This window comes from Ahaetulla prasina, chromosome 2, assembly GCF_028640845.1.
Source record: "Ahaetulla prasina isolate Xishuangbanna chromosome 2, ASM2864084v1, whole genome shotgun sequence".
NCBI lineage: Eukaryota > Metazoa > Chordata > Lepidosauria > Squamata > Colubridae > Ahaetulla > Ahaetulla prasina.
Genome location: NC_080540.1, coordinates 21,535,236 through 21,560,794, shown reverse-complemented (window position 1 = coordinate 21,560,794; position 25,559 = coordinate 21,535,236). Strand labels below are relative to the sequence as shown.

Sequence of the window (25,559 nt, the reverse complement as noted above, 5' to 3'; positions counted from 1 at the left end):
CTTACTCTCCTCTCTCTCCCCCCCCCCCGACTCCTTCACCTTCTCCCCTCACACCCCTCTCTCTCTCTCCTTGCACTCAGACGCCTCCCAGGCTAGGGAGACGCAAACATATCGGAGGCAGACGAGAAAAGGAGCAGGACCTGGGCTTTCCTCCTCCTCCTCCTCTTCCTCCCCCCCACAAAAATGCAAGGGGCTCCATTTCCATCTGGAAAAGCCACTCTTTTAACACTTGGCTCCCCACCCCCTCCTCCTCCTCCTCCACCCCCACCTCTACCACACGTATGAAACCTATCCTTCCTTGAAGCGGGAATTCCTGGGGTTGTGGGGGCCGCCAAGCTGGAAAAGGAAGGCGAGAGGCAGGGTGCGTAAGAGAAGCGGCCCTGAGGGCTGGAAGAGAGGCAAGAGCCCGCAAAAAAAAAAGCCCCTTCTAAGTTTCCCGCCCCTCCCCCTCCACATCCCTCTTCTCCAAACAGTGGCCCCTTCAGCCCACAGGCACCTTTCCTCTTCTTTAATTGCTTTGGCTGACCTGTCCGGCCCGTTGCTCGGGCCCCCGGCGTTAGGCCCTGCTCGGCGCCACGGCGTTTCCTAGAGAGCTGGCCTGACCGAAAGCTCAGCTCCACAGAGCAACAGCTACGGCCCCTCCCCCTCCGCGGCAACAGTGAGCAGCCAACAGCTCCTCCTCAGCAGGCCGGGCGGAAACGGCACTGAGCGCACGGGGATTCCCAGCGCTGGCGCCAGGGGCGCCCCAGGCACGCCCACCGGGTCGATTCATTGGCTGGCCTGTCCGCACGATCTCCACCCACTTCATTTTCTCAGCAACACCTCCTGACTCTTCCCCGCCTCCTATTGGCCACGTTTGTCCTCCTTCTCTAGGAAAAATGGCCCCTCCCCTTCGGCTCTCTGTAACCCGAGCGTCTCGGGCAACCTTCGCCCCGCCTTAACAGAACCATGACTTCATTGGTTAATAGAACTGCCACTCTTTCGCGTCCGCCTCAGCAGCGCTATAAAAATAAAGTGCGGGTCGTTCCCCACTTTTACAACCGAGCCAGCGAGGTGAGCGCCTGATTGTTAGAGGAGTAAAGGCGGAAAAGGGTAGAAATGGCTCGCTCTCTACGCCGGAGAGCCCTGTCCGTCTCCGCGCGTTTGCGCACGTGGGGCTGCTGTCCTACGTGCTCAAGGGCGAGGCGACCCTCTGATTGGTTCGCCGTGGCCAGTCCCACGTGGGGCCGAGCGCTGCTTGGGGACACGTGGCATGGGGAAAGAGCGGACGGGGAGGGAGGGAAGGAGGAAGGCGGTTTCAGCCCTGGCTTTGGAAATGCCCTCCGTGCATGCGCACTGAAGAAATTGCTCCTGGGAGGTAGAGAGCGGACGGCGCATGCGCGAGGCTGGGTGGCGAGAGCTGGAGGGCGGACGGGGAGGGGGACTGCGGGGAAGATTCGCGCCAGGAAAGGAAAAAAAAAGGGGTGTGTGTGTGTGTGGGCTATTATAAGGTCATGCTGGACGCGCCTTAGGAAGAAGGCAGGTTAGAGCTTTGGCGCTGCAAAGCCTCGCGAGTGACCCTGGGCTCGTCCTTTCCGACGGTTCCCACCGTGGCTTTGGCGGCCGACGCGCCCTTTCTCCCCATCCCAACCTTCCTCCTCCCCCCCCGAGCGTGGAGCTTTACAAGTCCATGTTGGGTGGCAAAACTCGCTTTTCCGCCGGTCGGCTCTGCGGAGCCCCCCCCCCTCCTTCTTCGCCTTGTTGCATCCAAGATGGTAGCCCGTGTGGCATTGCCTGCTTTCCCCGGGTGCTCCCCTCCCTCTTCCTCCCCACCCCTTCCACCCGTTCTGGATCCGCTGGGCGGAGATCGGGCCTCTGCGAGGTGCCACGCGCGTCGGAGACCCCGCATTTATATATATATATATGTGATAAAAAATCATCCCAGGTCCTCGTATCGGGGTGGGGGGAGGGGAGGGCGAGGACAGCTTGGCTTCCAGTCCTTTCGTACAAAGTGGGAGCTTGAGAGCAGCCTTCTGGTTAACTTGCAGTACTCTTCCGCCCCCCCACAACTCCCCTCCTATCCAGTTCTTGGCGTTGCGTGTTGTGTGCTGCAGCTGGAGAAAAAAAAATCCTCATGGGCGTGTCGAGATTCGAACTACTGTAAACCCTCCTCGGTTTTTTCCTCCTCGGTTTTGCCCTGCGAGGGCCGGGACCCCCTTCCTGAGGCCGCACCTCGTAAAGAGGTGGTTAGCTAAGATTCGCACGAAAATCCTTATCAGGTCGTGGTTTAAGAAGATTTCACACGAAATGCTATAGGTTGTGCGTTGGATTGATCTTGGAAATCTACATAGATTGCCTAATTTTCTTTAGAGGCAGGCAGACATTGCTTGGATTGCCATATTGTGGGAACTCCTTTAGTTAAATGCTTGGATTCTTTAAAAAAATCGCATTTCAATCGGTTTGCTGTACAGTGCGCTAGACTAGTTTTAAAGTCACGGTAAACACATTTATTTCGTTTTTAGTTCTTTGCAGTTTGCCTCGTTTGGTTGAGTATCTCTGAGCGAAAATTTAAAAAAAGGCTTTTAGCATTCGAAATAATAAGAAGCCTTTAACAATGGATAGCTCCGGTATGTAGAAATGTGTCCCCCTTCTTTTGATTGTTTTATTTCCAAGAAATCTTGAACCCTGAAGCCTGCTGGATTATCGATGAGAATGAGGGTGCTTCTGGATCAATCCAGTAAAATTTGCATCTACGTAAGGCTGAGCAGCCATCCTAAATGCTTACTCAAGAGGTTCCTGATTAAAACTCATTGGAGTTTTTACTTCCATATGGATCTCTGTAGACTTGCATCAGATCCATGATGTACTGTGGTAATTTGAACTGTGGGTTTATCTTTAGGGTGCGTCAGGCAATCGCAAAAGCTTGGCAGATGTTACTTTGAAATCCCAGCTTTAGAATAGCACAACATCGTACAGTGAAAACTGTATGTGCTTCCTGTATTTTTAAAGATTTTCAGGAGAAAAGCCGAAGTTGTAGCTCCCCCAAAATACAGAATGTAAGCATGAAGGAAAAAAGGCCTGGCAGGAAGCTACTGCATAGCAAGCTGTATTTTCTCAGCCGGCCATTTTCTAGGGTTTGCTGTCCCCTTTATAGTTGTGTCCTCAATACTATGTTACCACAGGCACACTGAATGTACTTGCATCGAAACTTTAAAGAGTCCAACACATCTTAATACTCTGCAGGCATTGGCATTCCTCTATACATGCCTTTCCTTATATATTTTCTGTTGGCAGTCTTAAAGAATAATGGCTAGAAAACCAAATACTTGAAGTCTGCTAGTTTCTTTCTATCTATCTATCCATACATACAGAGAGAGAGAGAGAATGAATATTGCAATATATGTGTAAGGCATTTTTTTGTTTTTGACGATTACTTTTTAAAGCTAGAAATGAAATCAACATTTTTTTCTGTTTTTATGTGTGGGATGAGGTACTTGGGAGAGGGGAACTGCTAAAAGCCTTGCGTAATCATGTTTCAACCCCCCCTTCCTCTATAAATCAGAAGAAGGTACGGCAGTTCTTGATTTAAGGGCTTATGGAGTTTGATGTCTCTTAAAACAGCAGTATTGTTTGGTACGCCTCTGAATATACAAATGGGTGGCTGTAGTGGCCTTAGGATCAGCACAGGAAATGCTTAAGAGCCTGCCTTCTGCAGGGCTGAGATACTGTGCTCCCCCTCCCTTTTTTTATATATTTTTTTTAAAAAAATCCCACATCAGCCGTGTTCCTCCCTCCCATTTCAGACCCACAATGCAAGAGAGCCTCTGCTGCCGCCAGGATGTGGGGAACAGGAAACTGGCACAGCTGTTGACCGTATCTGGCCCAGCAGAGAAGAGAGCCATCTGGTGGCTGAAATGTCTTTATGGGCAGCAGATCCAGATAATTTTGAAAGAATAACAGGAGTTGGAAGGGACCTGGGAAGGTCTTCCAATCAGACCTGCTCAATCAGGAAGCCTTATACCATTTCAGACAAATGGATGTCTAATCTCTTTTTAAAAAGTGTTCAAGAAAACACATTAAATAGGTTCTTTCGCTTTATTTTGTCAAAACTACCTATGCATATATGTTACCATATTACGGAATGCGCTGCCCTCTAGAGCAGGGGTCTCCAACTTTGGTCCACAAGTTGAAGTCCACAAGTCTAAAAGGAACCAAGGTTGGAGACCCCTGCTCTAGAGTACAGGTAGTCCTCGACTTACAACCACAATTGAGCCCAAAATTTCTGCTGCTGAGCAAGGCAGTTAAATGCGTTGCACCTCATTTTTTTTTTTTTTTGGCCACATTCCTTAAGCAAATCAATGCAGTTAAGTGAATCTGACTTCCCCTGTCGTCACTGCTTATCAAAAGCCAGCTGAGAAAGTTGCAGATGGCGATCAACGCAATCATCAACCAAATGCCGGTTGCCAAGCGCCCGAATTTTGAACATGTGGGATGCTTGAAAACCGGACGTGTCACTTTTTTTCAGCGCTGCTGTAACTTTGGTCACAAAATGAATGGTTACTAAATGAATGGCTGTTAAGTTGATGACTTGCTTGTGCACGTAGATCTTCTGTGATTCAGAACGGGATAGAAAAATCTTCCTTTCGAAATCCACTAGTGGATCATCAACAACTAAATTTTTAATTGAACTGGTACAAAATGCAGCGACGTCAGCAGTTATGTGTGCTGCTAAGAGGAATACGTGTTACATCTCTACTTTCATGACCAGTTTGCTTCCAAATCAAGATGCTGATTTTTGACCTGGCATGGGGCCAGAGACTGCCTCTTCCCAATTATATCTACCCATCCCAAAGGGGCTATCGAAAGATGGGATGCTGCGGATCCTGTCTGCAAAAGAATTCCGTCTGATCGGACGTAGGAGGGGATTTTTTTTTCTTTTTGTTTTGTCCACCCCACCCTCTGCAACATCATCCCTCTTGAGGTGACATTAGACTTAAGGCTTTGCGTAAAAAAGGCTGCCATGAACCTTTGAGGCTTGGTGGCCCAGCTAAGGGGGAGGGGAAGAGGGGAACTGGGTGGTATGAGTGGCAGGTCAACATGCACAGCTGCACTCACGTGAGTGCCAGACCAATGCACATGGCACACAGTTTGACTGTCAGCCCACCGCTTGCACAAGTGGAGCTGTGTGCGCGCGCGTGCACACATGCCAGCCTGCCGTTCGTGTGGCCCAGTACTGAATGTGTCATGGCCCAGCATGTAGCCCAGGGGTTGGGGACCTTTACCTTGAAACATGTATTTTTTTAAAAAAAAAACATCTGGGGATAGAGCTCATGGGGCTGTGTCGTGTCATTCTCCCATTTCTGTTGTAATTGGTTTGCAGTGTGTTATATTGCCTGGAGTCACTTTGTGTGAGAAATAAACTTGACAAATACTTTCTACTGTTAACATTAAGCATATGCATGGTGTTTTTTTTTGTTTTTTATGTTGACCGGTCTTGTGTATATTGAGTAATCAATACAAAGATTACTGTAAATAAATAAAATCAATGGAATCCTTTTCCTGGTTAGCACCAGCATGCCAAGCTAATTGGATACATGGGGTACAATCCCAGGGCACTGAAAGTAGTTCTCAAGGCACTCAGTTCTTCCCCAGAATCTGCTACTGGATGCTCTTACCTTGGTCTGGGGAAAGATGCCACTTAATTACATGCAACATTGCCCATGGGTAGGCCTACATCTCCACTATTATATACCTTCTGGGGTTTTTTAATGCTGATTGGCTTAGATGCATAGTCCAAGACCATATGAGCATCTTTTTGTTACTAAATCAAACAATCAATCTGGGCCTTGGTGCAAAAATGTGTTAAAAGATTTAACCTCCTACAGCAAAAATAAGCAACTTTTCAGTCTATACTTAGCTTAAAAGGGAAAACTGGTTCTTGGGTGTGTGCACATAACATACCTTCTGACTAGCACTACCAGTGAATAACTTCTTTATCTTGTGGCAGACATCCAAGGAAATCAAGGCTGGGTTCAGATAACATCCTAGACCTTGGTTAACAAGATATAATTACTGTGTTCACATGCCTTGTTCAAACAGTAAACTCTGAGCAGATTGTAGTTTAATATGATGGTTCTGGTTCATATAACCAGCTAAACCACGGGTGTCAAACTTGTAGCATCACGCTGCCGCCAAGTAATGTGTTTTCCCATTTGTAGAGCTGGGTGGGCATGGCCTACACATGACACATCCAGCCTGGGGGGCCACCAGTTTGACACTCCTGGATAAAACTGAGTTTAGCCCCGCCTTAGTCTAATGTGCTGTGTGAACAAAGCCCATTGGGAAGTGCGGGGTGGGGGGGGGAGATAGAAAAAGACAAAACAACATTACCAGCATTATTTTTCAGACTGCTCAAGATGCCCATTTCCATACTGTAACTTCAAAGAATCCTCTCTTCCAGGCCCAGCTGACGAGGAATGTTAAACCTGGAGTACAGAGTGGAATTTAGGCCTTGTAACCAGGAAAGATCTGGATCTATAGGATTTATACTCTGGTTAAATACACATGGCAAATGCAATTATTACTGCAGTGAATAAAATTTATGCCTTGAGAATCCACTAATCACTTTGCCTAAGTGCACCACACATCTCTGGTAGCTTTCAAGACATGCTATCCATCAAGTCTGGGCAGGCATGTTGTTGTTTTTTAAATAACCAAACAGTTCTTGATATTTGCAGTTGTGTTACAGTAACTTCTGGAAGCTCACACACATTTCAAATTATTTATGCCGTGCTGTGCTGAATTTGGTTAAGGGCTAAAGATGGAAGTCCCCAGCAAAAGCAAGCATTCTGCAAGTGTAGTGAGATATGTGTTCGGAGGGGCACGTTGTGACCCGATTTATCCATCAATCTGGAGTGCAGCCTTCCTTCCAATTTCCTTGGCTATACGGTACCCACTGCTCGGCTATACCTAGTGCAATCCCATACATTGGGGTTATGAAGTGTCACCTCTGCTAGCAGTCCCCAAACAGTAACGGCTACATTGATTTCCCAAAGTGCTAATGTTTATATTACTAATATAAAGGGAGATGGCTGTAGTAGTGCTGTCCCTGCACCCCACCCTGGTGTTAAAGAGGAAAGGATTAAGTTCGGCCTCGTCTTACAGGAAGAGGCTGTGAAACGATGAAGAGAGAAGGACTAGTTTTACTAGCGTCACAGTTCTGCTCGAGTGTGTATGGAAGGAAGCTGTACTGATCTAAGTGGGATTTCCGGTCACATAAACATCAGATTCCACAAACTCTCGTAACCTTGGCTACTAAGAAAAGTATGAATGGGTCACCGGCCAAATCTTTTAGATTGGAGTAAGTGTTACTAATTTTTCCTCACCTTCCTTTGCACAGTCTTTACATTCTTCTAATCGGCAGCTTATTTGTACTTCCCTGAACCAGTTTAATGCTTTGGAACATAAAAGGCAAAGCAAAGAGAATAGGCCGCCACCTTTCCCTGGCTTCACCGGCCCTAAATAGCCGAGGCAATTTGTTTCTTTACTTTGTAGCTACATAAACTCAAGTCAATTGCATCCCCACTACCAGGACTTGCTCTTACAAGTCACTCCAGACCATGGGGGTGGTTTATGATTCAGCCATAAACATCATGTTGTCTTTATTTCAAGAGGCCCTTAACCTACTTGCAGCTTTTTTTTTTTGTCTTTCCCTGTTGGTCTGCAGTGTGGGCTCCTGCCAATAATATGTGTCATTGTGTGGCAAAATACTTGACTTCAATGGCACAGCTAGAGAGAGAGAGAGACTAACATTGCTATTGGAGGAAAGAAAAAGGGAGCTCCCCCACCCCAGAGCTTCAGACTCCCGCATGACTCAAGAAAGAAGGCCAAGGTAGTGGGCCAAATCACAGTATTATGGTGTGTTTTAAAGCAGGGGTCTCCAACCTTGGTCCCTTTAAGACTTGTGGACTTCAACTCCCAGAGTTCCTCAGCCAGCTTTGCTGGCTGAAGGACTCTGGGAGTTGAAGTCTACAAGTCTTAAAGGGACCAAGGTTGGAGACCCCTGTTTTAAAGGCAGGCCCCCCCTTAAAAAAAATCAGCCTTAACCCTGTAAGCTAATGGTTCTCAACCTTTATAGTGCTGCGACCCCTTTAATACAATTCCCCACGATGTGGTGACCCCAACCATAAAATTATTTTCGTTTTGAATTTATCGCGCCTGAAGCCATACTGGCTAGCGATCTGAACTGCTTGCGATTGCCTTGAGGACGGAGGCATTAAAGCGGAGACTCCTCCCCTATTAAGTTTATGGCGCCTGAAGCCAGATTAGGCTAGCGATTGGGAGTGATTGCAGCTGGCTTGAGAGGGAGACATCAGAGCAAAGATGTCTCTCTTTTTTAATTCATCGTGCCTGAAGCCGAATTCAGCTAGCGATTTGAAGAGCCTGCAGCTGGCTTGTGGAGTCAACCATTGGAGCGCGATTTTTCAACTTGCAAGTATACTTCCCATATTTCCGATGGTCTTAGGCGACCCCTGGCAAATCGTCATTCGACCCCCAATGGGGTCCCGACCCACAGGTTGAGAACCGCTGCTGTAAGCAAATAGATGGTCTGGCCTTCAAACTGATCTGATTGCAAGCGGAGGCAAATTCATCAATGCCCCAGTATGCCTGGGGCTCCCTCTGGCTGATCCATCACCAATCACTGATACTGCTTTACGGTTTAAAAGTCATTCAAATGGAGCTTAGATTTAGAGGCTTTGTCCCTCTTATTTTCCGAACCACTTGTACAGCAAATTGCACAGATTTCATCATCTGCGCACAACTATTTCATCAGCATGCACTAAAAGGTGCGAGGCATCACAAAATGCATAGCATGTATTGACAGTTAATAGCTGGAGGAGTTAACAAACACACAAAAAAAAACAATCCTTGGTTTTCTACAAACTGGGGGAGGGGGGGGGGAATGACAAGTATTAAATTTCAGATTGCCTGGTTCTTAAGAACTCTGCCAGAGAACAAATCTTGTAACTATGTCAGAACACCCCACGTTAGTTGCTACTTGATCAATATCAGCCATTCCTTAAAAAGCTAATCTAAACTATGCAATTTTCTGAAATTCTCCAGTCATTCCTAGTATCAGAACACATAAATCTAGAATTTCCCCTCTTGGGGAGGGGGGTATCTATGCATATTGGCAAAGAAAGGAATTATTGGACCAACATTGGAAAAAGCCCAGAAAATGTTACCACTTTTAACAAAGATACAGAAAAAAACACTGTCACAGACCTGCTACATAATCTTGGCTTTTTTCTTGTTCTTAATACTTTGAGAACAAAGACACAAACATTAAAAAAGGGGGAAATCTAGACCTTCATGTTGCTGCACTCCCCCCCCACCCACCCAATGACGACTACTGCAATTTAATTCTGCTATTTGTTAAGGGAAATGTCTGAACAGGACTAGCGTTGCTTTGAAAATCCAGTTTTTCAAAGCCATTTGGAAATTGACACAAAGGACGTCATATAAAGCAAGACACAGCCCACTTGTGGAAGTTAAAAATAAGATGCAAACAGACGGCACCAATTACAATACACGCTAGCTAAAACAGAGAAGTTTACAGCCTTCTAAACAGGAACAACCATCCTTTGGCTCTCCAGAGGCTACTGAAGAGAAGTCCTAGCAGATAAAGCTCTCCAAAGATTGCAACACTTGTTCCTTTTCACATCACAGGAAAAAAAAGAGAGCGATATACTCTTGGCACAAGATATCCAAATGGTGTGAGAATTTATATACTAGAGCAGGGGTGTCCAAACTTGGTCCCTTTAAGACTTGTGGACTTCAACTCCCAGAGTCCCTCAGCCAGCAAAGCTGGCTGAGGAACTCTGGGAGTTGAAGTCCACAAGTCTTAAAGGGACCAAGTTTGGACACCCCTGTACTAGAGTAACCTGCACTTTCTCACTTGGGGAAGATGGAGGGGGGGGGGTTGACCACACTTGACTGGGGTTAATGGATTATGGGAATACATCTCAAGGGCATCAGGAGGGGAAGGCAACCTTGGATGATCCGTGCAGTTTCCCCTTAACTGAAAACGCCTAAGCATTACTTATACAGAGCAGCTTGGTTATAAATGGTGAAGAATTAAGGGGGTCTGACTTTCCCACAGACCCACTTGAGAGTCCATTAGAAATCTGGATCAGGAGAACGATCACTTTCCGTCGTCTAGAAGAAAGCTCCTCTTACAAAAGACAGCTGCCTTTTGGGGTTTCTGTTCCGCTCGGGTGGTTTCTTGAGTTGTTGGCGGAGGAGGAGATGGCTTAGGCTCTCCCCTCCTCCCCTGGGATCCCACAGACAGCCAAACTTTCACAACATCTCAGTTCAGCAGTTTTAGCTGCCCAGTCACCTGATTCACCAGCTCTTCTTCTCCTAGGATGGCAAGGACTGTCTGTGACCCAGCTGGAACCTAAGAAAAGAAGGGTATTTATTTTTCATCAGGGATACATGCAATAAGAATGAGAGTTCAAAATAGTTGTAGCTTCTCTTTTAGCGCTTCTCTGAGCTTGGTTGTTTTCTTGCAGATGTTTCATGACCCAAACTAGGTAACCCTCATCAGTGCTGAATGTTGATTAATGTTATCTAGTTTGGGTCATGAAACATCTGCAAGAAAACAACCAAGCTCAGAGAGCACCAAGGATCCCTCATTTCAACCTACAGTCTCCTTTATGGGCTTTTCTTAGCATACTGTGCTCTAGCTCAGCACTGTAGATGCTGTGAGACTCTGGTTTCTCTAGTATTCCTTAACTATGACTTGGCTGCAAAAATGTTTAAAGATAAATCAGCTAAATGTTGGAAAGTTACCAGGATCTTAGTATCATATGTAGTAAACATGCCCAGAAGCTAAAAACTATTGAAATAAAATTAAGATAATGGTTAGAAGAAATGATACAACAACATATTGCTTTAAAACTGGAGCTGTTCCTATTGGGTATCCTCCCAGAAAAAATTAGTAAAGTAAATATTTGATTATACATGTTTTCACAGCTGCAAGGATTGTTTTTGCGCAAAATTGGAAAGTAGAGAAAATACCTTTAGAAGAAGTAATTAAAAAAATCTTAGAATGTGCAGGAAATGAATAGATTAACTTTGATAATTAAAGAGAGGATTCAGAATATTTCAAGATATGGGATCAATTTTACCATTGGCTGGAAAAGAGATATAGATAAACAAATTAATAGTTATGTAAGAGAAGGGTATAATTAGAATAGTGTATTTTTGGAGAAATGTTGTAATAGATTAAGTGTGAATGAAGACAGAAGAAACAACAAAAAGACGAAGATACGGAGAAAACACCGAGATGTCACATGGAAGGAATGACTGATGTATTATGTGTTTGTGTATAAAAAAAAATTCAAAAAAAACCCACCTATGACTTGGCTGAATTGTCTATGGAGCTTCTCAGTCATCCATGTCATGGTTGTCCTAAAAGTGCTTTTTCCAAAAGGCAACTGGGCTTTCTTAGTGTTTTCTGAAGAACTGAAGAAGTTTCTTGGATGAGAAGCGAAATATTTTCAAAGGAAAAAAAACACCAAACAAGCCCAGTTGCCTTTTGGAAAAAGTCTCTTTGGGATATGACTTGGCTGATTTACACAGGTGCGTAAATAAATGAATTTGGGGGACGTAATGCAATTTTTATTGAAATATCCCTGTAAAAGGGGATAGAGGAGGCCAATAGCGGAAATCCATTTTAATGCTCTTCAGTGCTTCCATTACAAGTGCTGATGAATGTGGATAAATTTGGGGAGGGAAAGGAATGGAAAAACACCCAGATCAGTTACCTCAGCACGGTTGCTTATTCATATATCCTCAAGAAGTCAATGGTATTTCAAGGTGAAAAGAAATTTTTAAAAAAAGTTTCGAAATCCAGCTCTGTTTAAGTATTGCTTTACTTTGTCATTTTTGAGGGGGACAAAATAACAGAATAATAGAGTTGGAAGGGACCTTAGAGGTCTTAATCCAACTTCCTGCTCAGCGGTTGTCCAATCTCTTCTTAAAAACTCCAGTGTTGGAGCATCCAGAACTTCTGGAGGCAAATCATTCCACTGATGGATTGTTCTAACTGTCAGGCAAAGGATCTCAAGGCTGGAAACAGACAACTTGATGTTAAGATTTGGTGTCAGGCCCCAAAACCAAGGAAGACACGTGATGATTCTTCCAAGATGAATTCTTCATTGTTCCACACCTTAAGACAGAATCCTGCCAAACTGAAGCATTCTACTATCTGCACCTATAATATATTCTGAGAACTATTAGGGAGCGACTGTCTTCACCCTCTTTTTCTCACACAAAATATCTGGACTGCAGCTGTCTCTTATTCCTCTGGAATGTTCTCTCCTGGGAATCTAGTCTGCTGCATTCCACATTTAATAATAATAATAATAATAATAATAATAATAATAATAATAATAATAATAATAATAATAATAATAATAGTAATAGTAATAGTAATAATAATAATAATAATAATAATAATAATAATTTAATTTCTATATTGCCCTTCTCCCGAAGGACTCAGGGCGGTTTACAGCCAGATAAAACCAACAATAAATACAATTAAAACCAATATTAAAAAACCTATTAAATTTGGCCCATAATTAAAATACATTAAAACCATAAAAACCCCATTAAAATTAATAATAGTAATAATTATAATAATTATAATAATTATGCCAGTCCTGTGCAGAAGAATAAATACGTCTTCAGCTCGCGGCGGAAGGTCCGGAGGTCAGGAAGTTGTCCGAAGTCCTGTGGGGGGAGCCCCCACAGAGAAGGCCCTCCCCCTGGGGGCCGCCAGCCGACATTGTTTGGCTGACGGCACCCTGAGGAGGCCCTCCCTATGGGAACGCACGGGTCGGTGGGAGGCAAATGGTAGCAGTAGGCGGTCCCGTAAATAACCCGGTCCTAAGCCATGGAGCGCGTTAAAGGTGGTAACCAACACCTTGAAGTGCACCCGGAAGACCACAGGCAGCCAGTGCAGCTTGCACAGGAGAGATGTTATATGTTATATCACCCGTGCAGCCGCATTCTGGACCAACTGGAGCCTCTGGGTGCTCTTCAAGGGGAACCCCATGTAGAGAAAACATTTGGTTTTTAGTATCAACTGTAGTAGAAAGTTGCTTTCAGATGCATAAATAAGAGTTGAACTATTGGATTTTCATTCTTGTTCAACAATCAATAAAATGCTGTGGTCTGAAGTAATTACACTAAAGGTTCCCCTTGCACATATGTGCTAGTCGTTCCCGACTCTAGGGGGCGGTGCTCTCTCTGTTTCAAAACCAAACAGCCAGCGCTGTCCGAAGAAGTCTCCGTGGTCACGTGACCGGCATGACTAAACGCCAAAGGCACATGGAACGCTATTATCTTCCTACCAAAGGTGGTCCCTATTTTTCTACTTGCATTTTTTATGTGCTTTCAAACTGCTAGGTTGGCAGAAGCTGGGACAAGTAATGGGAGCTCACCCCGTTACACGGTGCTAGGGATTCGAACCGCTGAACTGCCAACCTTTCAATCGACAAGCTTGGCATCTTAGCCACTGAGCCACCAAATCCCATCAATTACACTAGAAAGCGATTTAAAGACCTACAAATAATTTTTAACTGAAATATATCTAATAACCAAGCGCCAGGTTTTTGTTTCTAAGTTTGGGCAGTTTACCAGACTTGTTTAAAACCAGAGTTGTGTGGTTTTTTTTAAGATAGATGGCCGATACGTCTTTTAGATAAGTAAGTGCCAAAACTTCTCTGATCAGGAGAAATCTTCAATTGCTCTATACCTATTGCCCTGTACATATAGGTAGTCCTCGACTTATGACCACAATGGAATCTGGCAATCACAGTTGTAAGATGTGATGATCATAAAGCGGATCATCATGTGACCCAACCTGATTTTGCAATTTTTTTTTGTTTTGCGGTGGTAAATAAGTTCAATGCTCGAAATGAGTATTTTTTTTTCTGGAAATCAAAAGTAAACACTGTGTTTTGTGAAAAAGTAAACTTATGGTCACATGACTACGGGATACCATAAATGCAGGCTAGTTGCTTAGCACCCAAAATGCAGTCACGTGATGTTGTAACTTTGGAACTGGGTTGTAAGAAGCTTTTGGAGGTGGGGGGTGGGTCTGTCATAATTCGGAACTGTTGCTAAGCCATAGGTTGTAAGTGGAGGACTAGCTCCATTTCTCAAGAGAGACTTTCTTATAAAACAGGTAAAAAGTTTCAGGCTTTTTTCTCTCAGGTTCTGAAAATGTTCTCAGTCCACATGACTCATAAACTATGGCATGAATTCCAACCCTCCCTTCACAATGCAAGAGCCAGCTTGGTTTGCTTGGTTCAGGATGAGACATTTTTGGAGATACAATCCCACCCCACCCCCGAATAACTAATTTACCTGTGTCCTTCCGGCATCTTGCACTAGGTATGTTGGCAATTCTAGACTCAGGGCGAGTGCGTGCAGTTCCAGCAACTGGTCCGTGTTGGCTCCCTGAAGTACAACTTTCTTTGCACTAAGAAGGGCAAAAAGCATACTTCATTGTAAGACCATCAGGCCGCTCTAAATGTTGTCTGCTTGGCTATGAGTCTAACTAAAACAAATTATAAAAGCAGCTGGACGAAACCTTGTATGTACTGAAGTCTACACCTTTTGACTGGCAAAACCAACCCATCCATTATCTTCCAGAAAAGTGGATTTGAGTATTTCATGTAAACTGGGTTTTAGAGGTTGATTTACGGCTGAGCATGAGGTAGTGTGGATCAACCACCACAGTAAACAAACCAAGAAAATCATCCCTACACTACATCTGTCCCTCTTCAAATCACCTCTGGCTCAGGAGAGGCAAATCTGGGGCTTAAACCATCTAGAAGCCCTTTTATCTCTTAAACCACCTTTCCCAAGAGTCAAGCTGATTTAAGGACCTACTGAAAGGTCCTTAGATCCCAAAAGAGACACCTTCAAATGGAGCTTACCTTCTTTACCAGTCCTACAAAGATCACAGAAGTTAAAAATGCCACCCTGAAAACTCTTATAACCCACTGAACCAAATTTTATCAAGACCTTAGTTCACAAACTCTTGTCTGCTGTAAATCACGGCTTACAAACTAAAGTAGCTGGACTTATACAACACACTAAGCCAGGGCCAATCAAGCTGCATTACTGTATGTCTTACGAATAAAATCAGATTTGGGTTTCTGGCCTAGACTTTTGAAGCTAAACAATACCATATTGCCCAACGTTATGGTTTGTTTGCACCCTAATTTGGAATAAATAATATAAATAAAAGAACTAAGAATTAAGAGATGACCTTGGGGAAGGTATGAACCATTCGTTGTAGAAAAGATGATATGGACCAGGAATTGAAGCAAACAACAGAAACTCAAAATAACTCTTCCTTGATTTTGTTTAGCATAAATGAGACAGAAAATTTTGGAGGGACTTCCAAGATTTTTTTTATAGCCTACGGCAGTGTTTCCCAACCTCAGCAACTTTAAGATGTGTGGACTTCAATTCCCAGAATTCCCCAATCAGATAGCCTATTGTATTAAATTAACACACTCTATTTTATTACCTTGGTATCAGCTTTAGCACATCACGTGTACCTATCCACTTGGAAATTTAAGTTGCTTAATCCTAAACGGTGCTCATTCAGTTTAGTGGTTTACTGCAACACACTAAGCCACTAAGTGGTTTATTTGCTTTTGGTTTAGCTGCAACTTATGGGAAGCCAGCTGTTGTAGTTTGGAAAACAAAAGCTTTCCATCCTGTGCAAACTTGAGTATAAACCAGGGGTGAAATGTAAAATTTCTTACTACCAGTTTTGTGGGCGTGGCTTGGGGGAGTAATGTGACTGGATGGGCGTGGCTAACTTTTTTTTTTTTTTACTTTTAAAACCATTTTTTCTACAACCTCTTAAGCTGAAGAAAAAATGCTTTTAAAAGTAAAAAAAACCCACAACCTCTGATGATCGCATGGCTCAGCTGGGCATGGGCGGGAGGGGGGCAGTGATTTTTGCTACAAGTTCTCCGAACCACCCGCCGCCATCGCTACCGGATCAGGCAATCTGGTCCAAACCAGGAGCATTTCACCCCGGTATAAACCAGCGCTATATATATATATATATAGCGCTGGTTTATACCGGGGTGAAATGCTCCTGGTTTGGACCAGATTGCCTGATCCGGTATATATATATATATATATATATATATATATATAGAGAGAGAGAGAGAGAGAGAGAGAGAGAGAGAGAGGTCTTTGGTTGTTCGGGTTTTCTCCCGTGTAAAATTGGAAGTGTCTTGGCGACGTTTCGACGAAGTCTCATTCATCATCTTCAGGCTTCAGCTTCGTGCTTCTGGGAGCAATGTGTGATCGCAGCTGTTTCTTCCTTTTAACTGCTAGTGGGGGTTTGAACTGATTGGGTGGGAGCTTGGCTGTGCTCTGATTGGATGGGGGTTTTTCTGTGCTCTGATTGGCTGGGGGTGTGTCCTGTGTTGGTGGGGGCTTGGTTGTGCTCAGTCTAGTCTGTGCTGCAGGGGAATTTGAGCTGGTGAGCTGCATAGCTGTTGTTTGGCTTTGTGGTCGTGCTACATCTTCATAGTGGGTGTCAGTCTGCTGCATGAATGGATTGGAGGGGTTTGAAATGGCTAATGTTGCAGCTGCGGTCTGGCTTCTGGTCCTTGGTCGTGCTTCATGATCAGTGTGGGTTTGGGTCTGCTTTCTGGGTGGATGTGCGGTGGTGACATCCTGTGTGGACCTTGTGAGTGTGGGTCTGGTGTCATTCCTCGTGTTAGGGACTCGTTTGTCAATAAGGGCGGGTTTCCAAATGGCTGGTAGGCGGGAGGTGTCATCTCGTTTGTTCATGCTGTGTGGGCGTTTTTCTATCTCAATGGCTTCTTAATTATAAATAATTAAGTAACTAAGTTTAACAGAATCCTGAAAAAGATAGCCAAATCTTATTTCCTTACCCATGCTCATCCCATTGGTTGATCATGCCCCTCTGACTTGGCTTTTCATGTATCAGCTGGAACAAGCCAATTGCTGCATGCCCCACCTGAGCAGCAATCTATGGAGGAAAACATTCAAAATTAGGGGTTTGTCTTGCTTCTGCTGAAATAATTCTACTGCCCCTGGTGGCACAGTGATTAGACTGCAATATTGCAGGCAAATTCAGCCCACAGTCTGCAGTTTGATCCTGACACGGCTCAAGGTTGATTCAGCCTTCCATCCTTCCAAGGTTGGTCAAATGAGGATCCAGATTATTGGGGGCAATACACAAAAAATGCTTACATTGTAAACCGCCCAGAGAGGGCTATAAAGCACTATGAGGCAGTATATAACTTTAAGTGCTATTGCAATATCTCTAGGGAAGGTTTCATTCATTACCTGCAAGTTATAGGTAGGAGCCTAGTTAAGAAATCCTGACAAAATTCATCTTGTAACATGGATCAACAATGCAGGCAGTTCTGGATTAAGATGATGTTCCATTCCCTAAGTGTGTCATTAATCTGAATTTGTCCCAAAGGTGCTTTTTCAGGAGGCAACTGGACTTTAGTTTTTTTCTTTGAAGACATTTTGCTTCTCATCCAAGATGCTTCTTCAGTTCTGACAGGATAGTGGGGGATGGAAGGGTTTATATTCCTTGTAGACAGCTGGTCATCTACATCCTTTTAGAGGGTCGTTGAAGCACTTGGAGGTTTTATCAGTGTCCTCAGGGTCACCCGAGTAGTGCTCCTGGAAAAAAATCTGCTATTTTTTTCCTCTGGAAATCCATTCCTACTCCCACACTATTCAAAGGGTATTCACTATTCATTCCAAATGCTATAGCTAAACGTCTGTAGAGATTCTCAGTCATCCCAGGTCATGGTTGTCCCAAAGGTGCTTTTTCAGGAGGCAACTTGTTACCTCCTTGTTTTTATTTGAAGATGTTTCACTTCTCATCCATATTCCTTGCAGACAACTGGTCATTTGCATCCTTTTAGAAGGCTGTTGAAACACTTGGGAGGTTTATCTATAATTGTGATTCACTTAACAACTGTGGCAAGAAAGATCGTATAATGGGGCAAAATTCACTTAACAACTGCCTTGCTTAGCAATGGAAATTTTGGAGTCAGTTGTGGTTGTAAGTCGAGGACAACCTGAACTTACAAATGGACTGGGTTATTACCAAAAATGATACACAACATTGTCCTTTCTTGAGCTGATGAACCACCAAAGCCACGTATTGTTTTCAGAAACTGCTGAAACCAACCTGTGTATTAAAAAACGTGTGACTTCAGTAGTTCCTGAAAGCACTACATAGCTTCAGTGCTAGAAAAAAAGACAATGAGGTCTGCCATTTTTAGTAATAAGCAGCCTGTTTGTTTTTAAATTGGACAATCTCAGTGTGGAGTTTGGGCAGTTTGAGTGCTGGGGATTGCCTGTACTTGGAGGACTTAAGTAATCCATTATTCACACTTGTTACTCAGCCATAGTTTTTAACATTTATCATATTAGAAGAAAATAAACTAAGCTTTTCAAAAACTTTTCAAGTTATTGAACGATCCTCCAGCTGACTATTAGTTTCAGCCTTGGATCAGCCCCTCATAATGAAATCAGATAAAAAACTAATATCAGTTTAAAAGGCTAGAAGACAATAATACCCTGAAGAGACTTTACCTTTCCAGTTCCCATGGAGAGTTCCATGTTTACCACAAAGACCATCTTGTGGTGTCTGCTTGGGAGAAGATTGACATCACTGCCCTGTGCCTCATCTTCATCCTGGAAAAGAGAGTTTGACCGTAATAAAGTTTTCTGTTGTAATAAAGTATCATATTTTTCGGCGTATAAGACGCACCTTAGTTGTTGGGGAGGAAAATAAGAAAAAGGCTGATTGCCAGGTAGATCAGCCTCCCAGAATACCCCCAATCAGCTGTTTCCAGAGGTGAATTTTAGCAAACAGGTTCCTTGGTTGTGAGCTCTGTGCCTTGCTTTTTTTTCTGCCTCTGAAATTCTGTTTCAGAAAAAACTTTTTTCTGCCTCTGAAAGCCTCCGAAACAGAGCTTCAGAAAAAAAGGCTTTGAAGCTCTGTTTGGGAGTTCCTTTTCTGAAGCTCTGTTTGGGAGCTTCTTTTCTGAAGCTCTGTTTGGGAGCTTCTTTTCTGAAACTTTGTTTCTGATGCTTTTTTCAGTCTCTGAAATCTCTGTTTGAGAAGCTGGGCAGGGGTACATTTGGAGTATAAGACGCATCCAGATTTTCACTCTCTTTTTTGGGGGAAAAAGGTGCGTTTTATACTCTGAAAAAATATTAAAGTGTCAGACTATGACTGGGGACACCCAAGTTTAAACCTTTGATCATTGATGAAGTTCACAGGATAATCCTTGGCCAATCACCAGCTCTTTGTCTTTTTTTATTTGCATTTATATCCCGCCCTTCTCCGAAGACTCAGGGCGGCTTACACTATGTTAGCAATAGTCTCCATCCTATTTGTATATTTATATACAAAGTCAACTTATTGCCCCCAACAATCTGGGTCCTCATTTTACCTACCTTATAAAGGATGGAAGGCTGAGACAACCTTGGGCCTGGTGGGACTAGAATCTGCAGTAATTGCAGGCAGCTGCTGTTAATAACAGACTGCATTAGCAGTCTGAGCCACAGAGGCCCTGTGGCCTCATAGATCAGTGGGATAATGTGCAGAGGAACAAAAGTAACTATGGACACTACTTTGAGTTCCTTAAAAGAACAATTGGAAGTACAGGTAATCCTTCACTATGACAATTGAGCCCAAAATTTCTGTTGCAAAGCATGACAGTGGTTAAGTGAGTTTTGCCCCATTTTATGACCTTTCTTTCTTGCCATGGTTGTTAACTGAATCACTGCAGCTGTTAAGCTAACATCACAGTTCTTAAGTGAATCTGGCTTCCCCATTGACCTTCTTCGTCAGAAAGTTGTGAAATGTGATCACCTGACCCTGGGAAGGTGCAGCCATCATAAACATGAGTCAGTTGCCTAGCATCTGAATTTTGATCATGTGACCAACAGGCTGCTGCAGTGGTTGTATGTGTGAAAAATGATGTCACTTTTTTTTCAGTGCTGTTGTACTTTTGAATGGTTACTAAATGAACTGTTGTAAGTCGAGGACTACCTGTATTCCGCCCTACCCATCAGCGAAACAGATGGCACTACTACAGTGTTATTAATCTCATACACCACAGTAGAAAAATTCCTCTACCGATGAACAGGTTATGTTCATAACCTGTTCATATGGTCTCCCCCTCTAATCCATTAATGGTTTGTGACAGGGGTGAAATGCTCCCGGATCGGACCGGCTCGTGCGATCCGGTAGCGATGGCGGCTGCTGGTTTGGAGGACTGGTAGCAAAAATCCCTGGCCCCACCCCCTCTGCCTCTGCTGAGCCCCACCATCAGCAGAGGGTTTTTTTTTACTTTTAAAAGAAGGTTTTGCTTCAGCTGAAACATGCATTTAAAAGTAAAAAAAAGCCTTTGAGGATCCCGCCCCTCAGCTGATATCGGCAGAGCCTTTAAACTTAAAAAAAAAATTAAAGGCTACTCTGGGGATCTCACCTGAGTTCCTCATCAGCAGAACCTTAAAAACATGTTTTCTGTAGAAAACATGTAGAAAACCTCCTTTTAAGAGAGTCTAAGACACTTACCTGATTACTGATCAACCTCATGGCTTTTTTCCCAGCCGGAAAGCCCCAGTTTCATTTTCAGCACCAGACAGAACTAATCTAACTTAGCTAATCTATTTCATCACTGAGTGATTAATGCTGGCTGGCTTGGCTGGCTGAGGAACTCTGGGAATTGAAGTCCACAAACCTTAATAATAAAATAAAATATTTGTGCAGCTTTCTGAGATTTGGTGTGTTTCTGGAGTGTTTCACTCTAACTACACAAACACACAAAATCTCAGAAAGCTGTATGTGGTATTTTGTGTGTGTGTGTCAGTTGTGTTGTGTGTGTGTAAAGTGTGAAAGTTGATTTTGAGCTTTTTGTGGCTGTGTGAAGTGTGAAGTACAGCTGCTTTTACATTGTGTGTGAGTCAGTTGTGTTGTGTTGTGTTGTGTGTGTGTAAAGTGTGAAAGTTGGCTTTGAGCTTTTTGTGGCTGTGTGAAGTGTGAAGTACAGCTGCTTTTACACTGTGCATGAGTCAGTTGTGTTGTGTTGTGTTGTGTATGTGTAAAGTGTGAAAGTTGGTTTTTGGTACCTCTTATTGTTTTTTTATACTTTGTTTATTATTTTTATTATTTATTGTTATTGGCCACGCCCACCCAGCCATCTGACCATCAAGCCACGGCCACCAATTAAGCCATGCCCACAGAACCGGTAGGGAAAATTTTTAGATTTCACCCCTGGTTTGTGATCACTTTTGTGTTTAATTCCAGACATTCCTGTTTGTTAGGAAGTAGTAGGTGAAGCTAAGCAGAATCACATCAGATACCTGTACAATTAGCACCCCCACAAGGCTGTGTGCTCTCCCCACTTCTCTTCTCTCTGTATACCAATGATTGTAACAATTCATCTGTTAAACTACTGAAGTTCGCAGATGACACAACAGTGATCAGTCTCATTCAAGACAATGATGAATCCGCATACAGACGGGAGGTTGAACAACTAGCCTCATGGTGCGACCAGAACAATCTGGAACTGAACACACTCAAAACGTAGAAATGGTGGTGGACTTTAGGAGAAACCCTCCTATACTACCATCTCTTACAGTACTACACAACACAGTATCAACAGTAGAGACCTTCAAATTTCTGGGTTCTACTATTTCGCAAGATCTAAAATGGACAGCTAACATCAAAAACATCATCAAAAAAGCACAACAAAGAATGCTCTTTCTGCGCCAACTCAGAAAGCTCAAACTGCCCAAGGAGCTGCTGATACAGTTCTACAGAGGAATTATTGAGTCTGGTTCTGCAACCCAACAAGACAGACACAGACTTCAGAGGATAATTAGAACTGCAGAAAAAATAATTGCTACCAACCTGCGGACCTGTATACTGCACGAGTCAAAAAGAGGGCTGTGAAAACATTTACAGACCCCCCACATTCTGGACATAAACTATTTCAACTCCTACCCTCAAAACAATGCTACAGAGCACTGCACACCAGAATAACTAGACACAAGAACAGTTTTTCCGTGAACGCCATCACTCTGCTAAACAAATAATTCCCTCAACACTGCCAAACTATTTACTAAGTCTGCACTACTATTAATCTTCTCATCATTCCCATCACCCATCTCCTTCCACTTATCCTTACAATTTTATCCTTACAATTTATATCAATATTGTTTCCTGATTGCTTATTTGTACCCTATGACTATCAATAAGTGTTGTACCTTATGATTCTTGATGAATGTAACTTTTCTTTTATGTACATGAGAGCATATGCACCAAGACAAATTCCTTGTGTGTTCAATCACACTTGCCCAATAAAAAATTCTATTCTATTCTATTCTATTCTATTCTATTCTATTCTATTCTAATTCTAATCCTAATCCTAATCCTATTCTATTCTCAATCATTACAATATATACCCTACATAGTCACTACACAACTAAACAGTGAACATTATGCAAGCGGAAGTTGGGGGAAGATGGGAAAGGGTTAGTTTACAGCATGCCTTCTCCCAACTTCAGAGACCTTCTAGGTTGGAGTTGTGGACAGGTTTGTACATATTAACAAAAACCATACATATGTACGTAAAATCATACAATTATATTGAGAGACTGTAATCACACAGGCTGCAAGAGTGCAGCACATATGATATGTACATTAACTGCTTGAAACATATATATTACAGACATTACACTAGTATTTGCTGCATGGACTGTATGATTACAGTCCATCAGTATAATTATTCCAAATCATAAATATTTCCTGGGCCAGGGAGAAGTATTTTCTGCCATTTCAGGAAGAACAGATAATTCTCAAGGAATGTGTAATTCCTATGTCCGTTTTTTAAACCAAGGCCTTGGTATTGCTGAATCCTGAATTGGTTTGGAATAATTGCACATAGATAGCTTTGCTTCTGTAGAAAACTAGGTTACATTCTGAAAAATTCAGAGGCCACAGATTTCCTGGTAGAAGCAAGACTGAATTTTGGCATTTAAACTAAGTTTAAATCTCTCTGTGTTATGTAAATATGCATGTACAATGATATAGCCCTTTAATCAGAATATGTATGCAACTGAAGCCTTGAACTACATTTCAAATCATTCTACTTCTAGCATCTAAGAAACATGTTTTCATCACTAGCAAACAGCATCATCCATATATTCTTCAATATACATCATAAGCACTTGGGTGATTCATAATCCTTTGAAGAAATTTAGATAATTATAAGAATACTTAAAATGTAGGATAGACTAGTGGACACATGCTTTAGTACACTTTATTTATTTGCTTCATGCTGCTCCAAGCAAATGAATTCTAAGCTGGATACAAGTTAAAGTGTTTTCTATTATTTATTTATTTTTCAAATAAAGCAACACAGGGATAGTGATAGCTTTTTTAAAATTAAGAGTGGCTTGGAGTAACATCAACTTTATCAGAAAATCTGATACTATAATAAATATATTTCAGGTTCCACTAGACTTTTGCTGCTTTGCTACTACAAAATCCTACTACAAACCTCTATAACTGTCTGTTTTGGTTCTGCAACCCAACAAGACAGACACAGACTTCAGAGGATAATTACAACTGCAGAAAAAAACAATTGCTACCAACCTGCCTTCCACTGAGAACCTGTATACTGCACAAACCAAAAAGAGGGCTGTGAAAATATTTACAGATTCCTCACATCCTGGACATAAACTGTTTCAACTCCTACCCTCAAAACGATGCTATAGAGCAGTGCACACCGGAACAACTAGACACAAGAACAGGTTTTTCCCCCCCGAACACCATCACTCTGCTAAAGAAATAATTCCCTCAATACTGTCAAACTATTTACTAAATCTGCACTACCATTAATCTTCTCATCGTTCCCATCACCCATCTCCTTCCACTTATGACTGTAACTTTGTTGCTTGTATCCTTACGATTTATACTGATAGTTTCCTGATTGCATAATTGTAGCCTATGACTATCATTAAGTGTATCATTCAGTGTTAAATTTGTACCCTATGACTATCATAAAGTGTTGTAAGTGTTGTACCTTGATGAAGGTATCTTTTCTTTTATGTACACTGAGAACATATGCACCAAGACAAATTCCTTGTGTGTCCAATCACACTTGGCCAATAAAAAATTCTATTCTATTCTATTAACACCCATAGAATTCTGTAAATGCACCAATACATAGGTTTTCCCCCTCCTCCATTCCATTATAGGCTTGCAATTCAGGAGCTTTTAATATCCCTACAAATATGTGAATCCTTTTAGATCTATCATCTCCCGAAGGAAAAATACTTCTGCCTCTGGGTAGCAAATCAGGGCGTAAATAAAAAAAGCATTTGATCATTATCCAAAACACTGTCAAGTCGTTTGTCAGGCAGGCTTGCTGATGGTCGCGTTTTAAGCCCCAGCCTGATGGTGCATACATAAAAAAATAATTTAAAAAGGAGCTAGGCCAGAAACCGATCTTTAACTAGATCAGAAACGGAACTCAAGATCGCAAAAGCAGATACCTGGGAATCGAGACCGCTACTGAAATAAAGCTGCGCCGCCGCTTCTGCAGAATGACCTCCGGTGAGCGCTAGAGCCTGGAGGCAAGAAAAGAGAAGGGGGGGGGGGTTAGAAATAAACCAGACGGAATGGATCCCAACCCGCGCCGGATCCCGATCCACTGATAAAGGCGACCCACCCTCCGCGCTGCAGCCTCGGGAATCCCCAGGTCCAGCAAGAGAGCAAAGAGAGACTCATCGACGCTCGCGTCCGAATCGGGCGATTGCGACTCCATTCCTTACAGCTGCCGGCGCTCTGCCCACCTATTGGCCACTTCTCTCGTTTCTCGACCAATGAAACGATGCCTGCTCCTTTCGTCATCGCTCTGTGACCAATAGCCCTGCCTGTTCCTTGGATGACAGCTATTACCTGCGCCCGTGGCGGAGCGCGGGCTGGCTTTTATAATGGTTTCGGGTTCCACGTGGATTTTTAGGAGCAGGACCTTTTCTGCTGAGAATTGTGGGGGTTGTAGTCCAATGTATCTGAAAAATAAAGGCTCTCTGAAGTGCCGCTATCCTATAAAGGTTAAGGTAGCCTTAACCATCACATCAAGGTGGCTGTTAGTAGTAATAGAATAGAATAGAATAGAATTTTATTGGCCAAGTGTGATTGGACACACAAGGAATTTGTCTTGGTGCATATGCTCTCAGTGTACATAAAAGAAAAGATACCTTCATCAAGGTACAACATTTACAACACAATTGATGATCAATATAGCAATATAAATCATAAGGATTGCCAGCAACAAGTTATAGTCATACAGTCATAAGTGGAAAGAGATTGGTGATGGGAACTATGAAACGATTAATAGTAGTGCAGATTCAGTAAATAGTCTGACAGTGTTGAGGGAATTATTTGTTTAGCA

The 25,559-nt window shown here is 43.0% G+C and overlaps 2 protein-coding genes across 5 annotated transcripts in view; both read right to left on the bottom strand.

Moving 5' to 3' along the window:
- Positions 1–940, bottom strand: part of SETD5 (SET domain containing 5) — a 64,630-nt gene extending 63,690 nt beyond the window's left edge. Inside the window, exon 1 of one of the 4 annotated variants that reach the window (XM_058174254.1) lies at positions 497–940. The gene's annotated coding sequence lies outside the window, so the exon portion shown is untranslated. The remainder of the gene's footprint in view (positions 1–496) is intronic. The other 3 variants (XM_058174256.1, XM_058174253.1, XM_058174255.1) reach the window with 3 other exon arrangements.
- A 7,157-nt stretch (positions 941–8,097) lies between these two features.
- LOC131193741 (probable peptidyl-tRNA hydrolase 2) lies at positions 8,098–24,974 on the bottom strand. The gene is made up of 6 exons (XM_058174259.1): positions 24,834–24,974; positions 24,658–24,732; positions 18,676–18,777; positions 16,986–17,083; positions 14,419–14,533; positions 8,098–10,438 (listed from the first exon to the last, which is right to left on the bottom strand). The coding sequence occupies exons 1-6, from the start codon at positions 24,927–24,929 to the stop codon at positions 10,349–10,351; spliced, it is 576 nt and encodes a 191-aa protein (XP_058030242.1). The 5' UTR covers positions 24,930–24,974; the 3' UTR covers positions 8,098–10,348.
- Positions 24,975–25,559: the final 585 nt, after the last annotated feature.